Genomic DNA, 12,285 nt, shown 5'->3' with positions numbered 1-12,285 from the left:
GGAAGTAAAAATGAACCCTTTTCCTTTCTCCCCAGCTTAGCTTCTTTGGTATGCATTGCCAGAATTGTGGCAGGGTTATAATTCAGTGCACACACACTGCTGAGATTATTGGGTTTGAGAGAGGTGGAGAGGCATTACAGTGCTTAATTTGCAGGCCCAGGCGGCCCTGCTCTGAGAGCATGGTGCTAGCTCTGCCTGGTGCCACTAAAAACCATGACTGCTTTCTTTGCTGGGCCACCTCACCGTGCTCTGCCTGCTCCTACATGACCTCTCACGCCTTTCTCAAGGGTAAATGCTGCACACAGTGACATTTTTTTATTGCTGCCTAAGCACTGGAAATCACAGTCACAGCCCCCTGGTGCAACCAGCGCCAGTTGATGCTCTCTTCCATTGCTTCCTGCTTTTACAGTGATGTGATCTCTGTATGGTAAAGTGCCATGTTGGCAGTAGCCATCCTGTCAAGGGTAGAGTCTGTCAGATGACTGAGAAGGCTCAAAAGCACTTTCCTGCTTTGAAGCCATAGCTTTTGTACTTTTTACTACATCACTTCAGTCCAGGGAGCTTTGCTGTCAGCATTTCCACCGCTGTTGTGCAGATGCTCAGGGTGTGCAGCACCCTTCACCATGCCCTCCCCATTGCCCAATGCAGCCTCCCCAGGGCATGTCCCAGGAGGGTCACAGACTTGGGGGGATAGTGGGATAATGCCCACAGCAAGGGCTGCTGTGCAGGGAGGGAGCTGTACTGTGTGCATCTCACAGATGAGTGAGGAACTTAAGGCAGAAAGGAGAAGCAGCAGTATGGGAGATCAGAAGGTAGCAATGGGAAAGAAAGGGTGTACCCATCATTTAAAAAATCGCTGATTGAATATTATCAGTGGTTATCATCACATAGTTATCGTGTTAACCTGTTCTACCACCCAGCTCCTCTCTTCACAGGCCAAAATCAGCCTCATCACACACTCCACACATTGCTGAGCTGTGCAGTGGAGAAAGGGGTGAAGTAAAGCAGGTGCCCAGCTGTGGCAAGGTGCCACACCTTTGATTCAGCTCTCCAGGTCTGATTGCGATTCTGAGACTTAACTGCTTGTGACTTGGTAAATAAGAATCTTCACAAGGCAATTTGGACTCTTCTTGTTGCTAATGCTAATGTGAGCTGAGTGGATTAGCTGTAGGCTGCCTTGCTGCTGAATGTAGACAGTGATAAATCTGAATTTGATTTAAAAAAAAATACAGAGGGAGCCTATTCATGTGGTGAAGATACAGGGTAGTGAAAATGGTGTCAAAACTATGTAATATATGTTTTCTTACACTGGCAGTGTTAGTGCTGCTGTTATACCTCTCATCTCCTCTCCTTTGCATGGGGAATTCCCAGGTTTTGTAGCACTGAGTTAGTGGATAATGAGCCTGGGGAGATCCAGGGGTTTTAATGTTTGTTAGTGTGGGTTTTGATATCACTGCTCCTAATAAAGCCAAACTGTGACAGGTTATTTGATGCTGTCAGTCTGTGTTGTCAGCCAGCTCTGTGCCCCAAAGTGCAGCAGTTACTCAGAGCGAGTTTTATGCTTGTGCTTCTTTGCCTTTTTCACATCATTCTAACTTCCTTGTTGTCTTTACCAGTCTGCTTTCTCTGTTGCTCTTTTCTTAAGATAAATGCCTACTGTCAAAATTATGAAAGTTATCTGAGAGAAACTTGATTACAGGGGATATGAGAGGAGCTCAGAAGTATGTATTTGATTTGCATGAGCTGTGGAAGTGAATGCCAACAACCTGAGCATATGTTCATGGACTAAGGGTCCCAAATGGGCTAAGCTTTCCTTTTCCTCTGTTTTCAATTCAGGGTTTGAACATGAGTACCCAGCCACACACTGTGACCAAGGTAGAGATCCCTGGCCATGTTCTTTACACCGTAGGAACATGTGTGCTCATTATTGGCTCCATTGGCATCATCGGAAACCTCCTAGTCCTCTACGCATTTTACAGGTACAAAAATTCCTTTTGTGGCTGATCTGAGTGGCCTTGAGTTTCACCTGTGCCCATGTACAGATTTCTGCACTGCTTTCCACTTGGATTAAATCTAATGGCAACAATCATGGTGGAAAGAGAGGAGAAGGCAACCCTACACACACGGAAACACATCCATGTGCATCGCTGACAACCTCAGCATAAATTCCTGACGTTTTAAAGAATCAAATAAAATGAGAAAATAATACCTTGTTCTATAATTTCCAATTGAAAGGTTAAAGAATGGTTTTATACTTCTAATGATAGAAACCACAGTCTCTCAGCAGCAGATTTCTTCACTAACCCTGTAGTATTTGTAGAAATACTCAACAGTGACACTCTTCCCAGGAGCCTAGTGGTCCTGAAAGGACCAAGAAGGCAATCTGCTACATTAAATGAGCTCATGCCACCAGTGTGTTTCCTGCTCCAGGCAGACCATAGGATTTCTGTCAGTTTGTGTGCTCTCTTGGTAGAGTAATAGTCAACCAAAGTTACTGCAGCTAGACTGTGCAAAAATCCCATGGAAAAAAGAAATATCTGCCCTCTGTTCCACACTGTGATGATGGATTTCAAAATCCTCCTCATTCACTACTTGCTGTCATTATGCATGGTGATGCAGTGGGGCCTTTCAATGTTAGAGACACCAGTGGGTTATGAACCAATTGTTAGTTTTCCTATTCTTAAATGTTTAAGACCAATAAATGAGTTATTTTGAATAACCAGTTTCTAATATGATTTAGAGAAATTGAATTCCTTGCAACTGTAGATACCTTCATGATATTTTAAAATGCAGCACAAGCTCTGTATTTCTCTTGAAATGTGTGTGGTTTAGCTGGTGTAATGAAGGCATTAAATTGTCAAAGTAGGAAAATCTGCACTGGCAGATTAGCACATGAACTCTGCACTCTCTCTTACCCTGTTTTTGCAGGCAGTTATGAGACCCAAGAATTTATTAGAATTGCAGCAGCACTGAGATGTCTTTCTCACTTTCTTTTTCACTATTTATTTATTAGCATGAGGAAAGAAATTCGTATTAGCTGCAAATATTGATATTGCAAAGCACATCAGAAAGGTCTCAGTTGTTTTCCTTGGACAAACTTTTCTTGCAGACCTCTGCTTTCACACCTTGTTGTGGTGTTTAATGTTGCCTGTTCATCTGCAGCTGAGAGTTTTCATTCTCTCTTATGAGATGTACATAAGCAAAAGCACTTTCTCCAAATCTCAGTGTGTGCTCTGCTCATGCTGTAGCACTTTGAAAAGGATCATTTAGTTAGTGGCATCTCAACCATTTCAGGCCAACTGTGTCAACACAACACCTCAGGTCAGCAGTTTTTTAAAGTATCACCAGAAGCAGATCCTTTGGCTCTGTAACTTTCTTCAGATCTTCCTCATGTGCAGTGCAAGGCACAATCAATATTACAGCACTCCTAGGGAACTGCTCTTCTGAACAAATCTATATTTATCAAGACAGCTGAAAATCTCCTTAGCCTGAAGAGAAAACAATTCATTTTTTTCGCTCCTGGGTTTTTTTTCAATAATTTAGAAATGACTACAGCTGTAGCTGCAGTAATTGACTGATGATTAGCAATTGATTCACTGCAAGTAACCATCAATTCCAACCTGGACAGTATTTGTTTATGCTAGTAAGCAAAGTTATGAAGTTAAATTTCCACTTTGTCTTTTTAAAACTATGTATTTCTCATGTTTTTAAGCAACAAGAAGCTGAGGACTCCCCAAAACTACTTTATAATGAATTTAGCTGTGAGTGACTTCCTGATGTCGGCTTCTCAGGCACCCATGTGCTTTGTCAACAGCTTGCACAGAGAATGGATACTTGGAGACATAGGTACTTTTCAACACTAATTCACACCTTGCCAGCTTTATGCTGCCTGCAGCCTGTTTCAGCACAACAGTCTTGGCTTGTGCCACAGACAGAGCAGCAGAAATCTCTTGAGTCACAGACCCAGACATCGTCAGTCAGCGTGATGTCAACATGTTTTGAATTACAGCTGTGATTCTTTTATCTTACATATTTTGGAAAGGAGGGAGTCAACTTGCACATATAATCATGTTACCTTTAGCTTGTAAGGGAGGTATTATGGCTGAAAATAGGTAGAAAAGTCTTAGTAACTTGTAAATAACTTTTCTGTATAATTTTGAGGGCTAGTTACTACTTTTATTTAGAAATGTATGTATATCCATTGGCATGCTTCTAGGAATCTCATATTTAATTCAGAGATTTAAATAGCAGTCATTTGAGGACTCGGCAAATTCAAGCTCCTTTCTTTCCAACTGCAAGAAAGGAAAGGTGATAAATGCTGAAATTAGAGCTGAAATGTGGGTATAGCAAGAACCTCAGAAGGCCCAATGCTGTTTGGAGCTCCTCATCATATTATGGATGAAAACTTGCACCCAGTGGTGGCTGTACAATGGTGGAGCAAGTCGAGAGACCATGTATTGTTCAGCAGCACAGAAGGGACTCTTCCTAGTTTGAAGGTATTTTTAGTATTGTTCATCCCCTTAGATAAAATCAGTGCAAATTATCATGCTGCCACAAATGAAGCATTTGATCTGAGTTGAGTGGGATTTGGTCCTTAGTTGGAAGATATTTGTATAGACTTTAGAACTCTGCTTTAAGGTTGGAATTGGTGTTTTTGCTGCTTGTCATTCCTAGTGGGCTCTTATCTACGATCACATGGGGCAATGCAAGGTTTCAAAGAATGGATACTCTTTCCACACAGGTTTCTCTATTAAATTCAGTGTAACTTTTTCCATCTGCTAGTGCAGTGCCTGAATGCAGAAGGGGTTAAGGGGTCCGTTTCATGTAAAAAATGTCATTTCTTTTAAAAAGTACTGACATTAAATATAGGACTTTGAACTATGTTTTTAAGACAGCTGGTCTCTTAGCCACCAAATTTAAACCACTTCTACATTTTTAAGCCACATAAACCAAAGTAATTTCTTGAACCACCCATCCATCATTGACAGATGTCTGCTGCAGCATGTTAAGATCAATATATTGGGCAACAGTCCAGGAAAATATAACTTTAATTAGATTGGATTTTCTTTGAGGCAGTTTTCCATTGACAAAAGGTTCCCAGTTGCAGCCTGCAGTGAAACAGGACTTGTTTAAATACATATATTTGTATTTTATTTATATTTGTGTTTTTCTAATAAACATTTAATAACGATGAAAATTTGAAGCTAAGGAAATGCTTCTATTGAGAGAGAAGTCCTGAGCAAGGATGAAAAAGGGAGGTTTATTTCAGTGGGGTCTAAGAGAAATCATGCCTCTTTTCAAGAAAACCCCTGACATTTCGTTTCCCTCTCCAGGCTGTAACCTGTATGCTTTCTGTGGGGCTCTCTTTGGGATAACCTCGATGATGACTCTGTTGGCTATCTCTGTTGACCGCTACCTGGTGATCACAAAGCCCCTGCAGTCCATCCAGCGGACTTCCAAGAGACGCACCATGCAGATCATCGCTCTAGTGTGGCTCTACTCGCTGGGATGGAGCGTGGCTCCGCTCCTCGGCTGGAGTATGTTGTCTTCTCTCTCTCTCTCTCCTAGCAGTACCTGTGTGCTCATTTTAGTCTTCCTTGGGGGATAAAAAAAAATGAGTTTTCTCATCAGTCATTTTCTCAAATCAGTCCTCGTGAGGATACCCTGCCACCACCTGATGGTTTGTTGGTGTAGCACACATCTGCACCTGCTGTACTGCACAAACCCTCTGCCCCGCTACGCCCAGGATGTATTCAAGCAGAACAACCTGCAGATGGAGCATTAGTGTGTACCTGAGAGTTCTGTAGTCAGAACCTCCTCTCCTCGTGGGCACTCACTTCTCACATATATGATGTGTAGTTTGGCTGGCATGGCTCTTGAAAACCATGGATACAGGACAGGGTTTATTTTAAGTGCTCAGTGGTTGGATCAGCACCGGTGCTAACTTTGGGTGCATGTGTGAATAATGTGTTCCATGTATTCCATAGGTTCCTATGTGCCTGAGGGCTTGATGATATCCTGTACGTGGGACTATGTAACCTACTCCCCAGCAAACAGAAGCTACACCATGATTTTATGCTGCTGCGTGTTTTTTATCCCCCTGGTAATAATATTCCACTGCTATTTATCAATGTTCCTGGCCATAAGGCGTACTGGCAGGTAAGCAATACAGCCAAAAAAAGTACGTATCCCTTTTTATGTAATAGAATATTTTCTCAGTTTCTTTAGCTGCAGAAAAATCTGGATCAAAAATTAGTCTGAATTGAAATTGACAGCTGTAACAGGAGAATTTTTTTTTACCCATTTAAAATTGGAATGGATGTGTGAATTTCAGAGTTGAAGAAGAAGAAGTCTCTGGTGGTTCTGATCTTACACCACTGTAGTAATTAATATTACATCAGATAATTGGATTGAGTTATTTCCATTTCAGATTTTCACTATGAAAAACAATGTCCTTGTGTATTCCAACAGTTTTCAGCCTCAAGGGATAATAAAAAATATGTAGTGATAGGGGAATCGTCTGCCTTAGAGCAGATCTGTAAACATAACAGTCCTCACATTTTTTGACAGTTTTATTTAAGGCAGGCATCCAAAAAAAACATCCTGCATCACCCAAGCATCACAAACACATGCACAATATCTGGATATGCTTGCTCAGGTGTTTTTCCCCAAAAAACTGTTGGTCTGTATTTGAAATGAAAAATCATCAGGGTGTTAGATCTGTAAACAAACATCATTCTATCAGTTATTTGTCTCCCAATGAGCACATGGCTTTCCTTTTGTCGTGGTTTTAAACCAATAACTAAGAAAATTACTTATTTCTTGCTGTGAGATATGGATTAGAACAAGAGCAAAACAGGCATACAACTCAAAAGGGAAAAAAAAAAAAAGTTTATTGACAAACTACAATAATAAGAACACCAGAATAAACTTCCAGAAAAACCTTTTCATCCCCTATCTACCCACTATTCCCTTGTTCACATGACAACAGAGACAAAAACCTTGGAACTTTGATGGTTAAAACAGTCCCAATTCTTGCTACAGTCTTTTCACCAGTCTTTGTAGAGAAACAGAAGTTTCTTCCTGTTAATTTATGGAGTTTCTCACAAGAAAACTATTTTTGTTATAGTTTTCCATTGCCCTAATGTTAGCTGCCCAGAGCTGCTATTATTACAGTTCACTCCTCCCATTTTCACATCACTCTGAAGTGTGTATGGGCCATGAGTCTAGGGATGGCATTTTAAGGATAAGTTATTCAAAGGCAAAAAAGTCTTCTTCATCTGTTTCTGTGAGCTTCACTAGAAAACAGTCTTCTCATTACCTCTCAAGGCCTCAAATCTCTCAACAGTTTTCTCATTGCCTCTCAAGGCCTCAAATCTCTCAACAGTTTTCTCATTGCCTCTCAAGGCTTCAAATCTCCCAGCACTTCACTATACCATAATTACTCTACTTTTTACTCAAATTTACACTTTGAATGCTTTATTCCTCTCTAGATACTGTATCATGAATTAAAGGAGTTCTTTTCAGGACTTCATTGTCCATCTCCATAGTTTTAACAGAGAGATATTTCAGCTTAATTAAAGCATCTTCTTAATTCTCTACCTTTCCTGGAGCTTCTTTTCTTTCCTGTCTTCTTTTCTTTTCTGTCACTGGTAGTTTATAAAGTCTCTTTTCATGTTGATCACTCTCTTTTTCTCTCTCTGGATAAAAAGATTAATCCCAAGTCTCATCTGAGTAATGAAAGAGTTAAAATCTTGCCCAGGCTTTTGTAGATGGTTCAGTGATCTCTGCCGAACAGGAGCTGGAGCCGTCTGTGATGGAAGGTTCCTCATGGCTGCTCTGGAGCGTGTAGTCGCTGTTCCAACCCGCTGCAGGTCCAGGGCCTCTCTCTTTCTTCACTGGGCAGTTTCTAGTGAATGTAGTTACAGCAAAACCTGCAGCCAAGCCAGAGATTGGCCCGGCCCGGGCCCGAGGAAAACCTTCCCCAGGCCCCCCCATCTCCCGGCCGGGAGACGGGGCAGGCCCGGCCCCATCCCCGCCCGGCCGCATGGCCTGGGCAGGGACGGGAGGCCTGGAGCTCCGCCACCCTTCACAGCCAGGAAACAAAGAGAACCCAGAGAGCTCTGCTTTTACACTTTAAGGTAGGGTTCACAAGTTGATCCCACTTTTCAATGGCCTAAACTGCTGTCAATTCCCAGCAATGACCGATAATTGGTCAGGAGAAAAGACTCCAAGCACTTCCCAGCAACTCCAACTCCCTTAAAGGTAAAGTAACTCCATGACACCCAAGCATCACAAACACATGCACAATATCTGGATATGCTTGCTCAGGTGTTTTTCCCCAGAAAACTGTTGGTCTGTATTTGAAATGAAAAATCGTCAGGGTGTTAGATCTGTAAACTAACATCATTCTATCAGTTATTTGTCTCCCAATGAGCACATGGCTTTCCTTTGGTCAGCTTATCTCACAGCTGGTGCTGTGAGTCCTTCCTGCTACTCAGCTGTGTTGTCAGTTCTGATGGCTTTTCTCTGCTCCTGTGTGCAGGCACTTGTTGAAATCATTTGGCTTTATAAGCCTAAATTCCACTTTTATAAGTACATTTATATATGCCTAAAATTAAGTTCTTTCTGAACTCTATTTTTTGGCCTTTGTCTTGGCTTTTATTGTGCTTTGTGTGTGTATACTTCATACCAAGCAAGGGAATGCATCCTTTAAATAATGATGTCTTGTACACCTGTGGAGCACAGTGGACATAAGCTTTTTCTATGCCTCTTTTCAAGGCCAGGCTGGATGGAGCTTTGAGCATCCTGGTCTAGTTGAAGGTGTCCCTGGTCATGGCAGGGATGTTGGAACTAGATGATCTTTAAGCTCCCTTCCAACCCAGGCCATTCGATGTTTCTGTGATTCTGTTCTATATTTACAGTGCACCAGCAGAGACTTTGTTACCCTGCTGGCTGGTAATTAATGTCTTCAGCCTGAAATGTGTCTCCATTTCCCAACACTAATACATAAAATTGGTTATTTCTATGCTAAAGTATACAAAATGCCTGACTGTATAAAACTTTTTAAAATAAAATGTGGGGGTGTTTGGTGTCAGAAGAGAATTTGATTTTTCATGACAAAAACAATAGGACTGCCTGTTGTGCCTCCCACTGAAAATACTCTTTAATAAATAAATCTGCAGGTAAGTAAATATGTCTTTGCAAGTATTTGGGACAGGTTTCTCAAAGCTAGCAGGGTATTCCAGCATATGTTACTTCGTGAAGTGGAATTTCTGCAAGGTGTTCCTCCATCGAAAAGGAAAAGACATAAGATTTGATTTTCCCATCCAGCTGTGCCTTTTCTTACTCCACCTCCAAAAGCAATGAAGGGCAAGAGATATCAATTTCTGTATCTTTGCAAACTGAAACCTTCCTTGTGTTAGGGATAAGGACACAACAGTCCTGTCCTGTAGTCCCAGGGGTTCTGGCTCAGTCTCACAGGCAACCATAACACTGGCAACCACATTAATTACCTTACAGGGTTTTTAAATAGCAGATGAAAAAAGAAGAGTTAGAATGGTGAAATACAAAGTTTACTGTATTTTGTATATTGCTGAGAACATATTACAGATGTTGCTTTTTCATTGTCCTGCTGAAATATGTGTATTTTACCCCTCTCGCAGAGATGTTCAAAAGCTGGGGTCCTGCAGCCGGAAATCCTACCTCTCTCAGTCCATGAAGAATGAGTGGAAGCTGGCAAAAATTGCTTTTGTGGTGATCATTGTGTTTGTCTTGTCCTGGTCTCCATATGCTTGTGTCACCTTGATTGCCTGGGCAGGGTAAGTGGAAGAGGAATCCAGGGGTTATGCAAATATGATTTGTACTGACATCCACATGAGGCAAATCTCCTTCTTGAATGGGTCTTAAGTAATCACTACAATAGAGGTGATATTTCATTCTTCGCTATGTCCTTGTGAATAAACCCAGAAAAGGGATTATTTGTTTATGCATTTTGAAACTATGATGACTTTTTAATGTTAATATTTGGTACACAACATTTTCTTTCCCACATGATGCTTTTTTTGTATAAATTGCAGGAGTTACCTCCTGCATCCCCTAATTACCTCCTTCCTCCCATAAACTGCTATCTCCTCTGCCCATTCTCCACTCCAAAGGGACCTAGTGTCTTGTCAATGCATGTTCTACTCATCAAGGCCAGGTTGGATGGGGCTTTGAGCAAGCTCATCTAGTGAAACATGTCCTTGCCCATGGCAGAGAGGTTGGGCTAGATGATCTTTAAAGGTTTTCTTCCAACCCAAACCATTCTGTGATACCATGATATTAACTGTGCTTATGCTGCACTGACACTGGTCACATGTGACTGACTGTGGGAGCTTAAAGTCTAAAGGCTGGTTTCAAACCGCTTCAAGTCCTCTCTTCCTTCTGCAGTGCTCAGAACTGAGTCACTGACACACATGCTGCTGCTGCTGAAAGGTTTTTTAAGTTTGATTCTGTTTTCTTTTCTATCACCATTCACTTTTCCCAGATGGCCACAATGGTTCTTTTGTTGATGTTTTGGCTGGGGGTTTTTCTTGTCTATTGCAGAAACAGGGGAGGTGATTCTTGTTGTTCCTAGTCAGCCTAAAATTACTTTGTACATGTCTTCTATCTAATGAGTGAATAATCTAATGAATAAATGAATGAAACCAAGTGCATGCTGTCAAATTCAAACCTGTCATCTGAGCAAAGAAATCGCTTGAATGAATCAACTTTACAGGTGTATTTCTTATAAAAAGATAACAGCACTAAACCAATTTAAAAGAGTAATATGTTATAGTAATGTAGTATCCATGTAATCCGTGGTATAGCTGTGTGTAATGTTTTTGCTTTGTTTTAGTCGAGGCAACAGCCTAACACCATATTCCAAATCTGTGCCAGCAGTTATTGCCAAAGCTTCTGCAATCTACAACCCCATCATATATGCAATAATTCACCCAAGATACAGGTACAGTAAATATATAGGTATGTGTATAACTGTACATGCAAATGTGGATCTTTTACATGGAACAAACTACCCTCATTCCTTCAGCCTCACCCTGTGCAGCATATGTTCCTCTGCTGAGCAGGCCATGATGGGCTCAGGGTGGTCAGACCCAGCTGGTACATGGCAGCTCCAGTTATAGCCTTGGGAGTGGCCAAAAGAGAAGTGGCCCTTCACCTTTCCTCTCCCTCAGAGCCCTGCTCTGCCATGTGGAGCTGCACAGCACCGTGACTGACGGGAGGAGAAGATGATGCACAGGTCACTTTTCATTATATCAGAGACAGCCACTACAGAGCACTCTCTAGATAAAAGGTCCCAACCAGTGAGGCTCAAAAAATCACATCCTTACCAATTTAAGCAGCTATATATGCATATGTTCAAGGTTTGGTTTTCTTCTCTTTTTTTTTTTTTTTTTTTTCACAAAAAAATTTGAAGCATTGGCGGCAAAAAATACTTTTTTATGTAAAGGGGATATGCTTGTAACAGAACTGCTATCCAGCATACCTGTATAATTTTTTGCAAGTCTTTCAAAGAGTAGCTACCACAAAGTGATGCTGTGTCGAAAGTTTTAAGAAAACACAGGGATGCCATGGTGGTAAATGGGATAAATATACAAATACCACTAGATGGCAGGGTTAGTCATTGGTACGAGGCTTGTTTCACCCAAGAAGTGAAAAGCTGGTAAAGTCCATTGCGTGACAATGAGGACTTGGGAGCTAAAAATTGAGTTCACTGTTTAGGATGTCTGATGCATGACAGTGTGGTTGTAAGAAAAATGAAGGTTTCTCAGAAGGCTGGTCAAACCATGACCAAAAGAGTGAAAACCTGTTACCCTATGATTCTGTAGAATCATACAATGGTATGTGTTGGGAGGCACCTTAAGTGTCATCAATTTCTTAACCCCTGCCATGGGCAGGGACACCTTCCACAAGACCAGGTTGCACAAAACCCCATCCAACCTGGCCTTGAACATTTGCAGGGATGGGACATCCACAGCCTCTCTGGGCAGCCTGTTGCTGTGCCTCACCAGCCTCACACTAAATGCCATCCTAATATCCATTCTAAACCTTTCCTCTATCAGTTTAAAGCCATTTCCCCTTGTCCTATCCCTACATGCCCTTGTGAGAAGTACTTCTTCAGCTTTCCTGTAGCCTTCATTCAGGTACTGGAATGTGCTGTAAGGCTTGCCCAGAGCCTTCTCATCTCCTGGCTGAACAGCCCAACTTCCTCAACCTACCTGCAGAGCAGAGGTGCTCCAGCCC

General features: G+C 41.7%; 1 protein-coding gene across 27 annotated transcripts in view; it reads left to right on the top strand.

Moving 5' to 3' along the window:
- The window catches only part of LOC111946112 (melanopsin-like), a 79,820-nt gene that overhangs the window by 54,047 nt on the left and 13,488 nt on the right, over positions 1–12,285 (top strand). For 13 of the 27 annotated variants that reach the window (XM_086888474.1, XM_086888485.1, XM_086888479.1 and 10 more), the window contains 7 exons: positions 936–1,093; positions 1,837–1,979; positions 3,713–3,846; positions 5,334–5,537; positions 5,988–6,159; positions 9,666–9,821; positions 10,880–10,987. In XM_086888474.1, coding sequence (XP_086744600.1) covers positions 1,846–1,979; positions 3,713–3,846; positions 5,334–5,537; positions 5,988–6,159; positions 9,666–9,821; positions 10,880–10,987 — 908 coding nt within the window. In that variant the 5' untranslated portion in view covers positions 936–1,093; positions 1,837–1,845. The remainder of the gene's footprint in view (positions 1–935; positions 1,094–1,836; positions 1,980–3,712; positions 3,847–5,333; positions 5,538–5,987; positions 6,160–9,665; positions 9,822–10,879; positions 10,988–12,285) is intronic. The other 14 variants (XM_086888486.1, XM_086888480.1, XM_086888478.1 and 11 more) reach the window with 2 other exon arrangements.

Source organism: Cyanistes caeruleus, chromosome 5 (assembly GCF_971803275.1).
Source record: "Cyanistes caeruleus chromosome 5, bCyaCae1.hap1.1, whole genome shotgun sequence".
Lineage (NCBI taxonomy): Eukaryota > Metazoa > Chordata > Aves > Passeriformes > Paridae > Cyanistes > Cyanistes caeruleus.
This window is presented reverse-complemented; position numbering and strand designations above follow the sequence as displayed.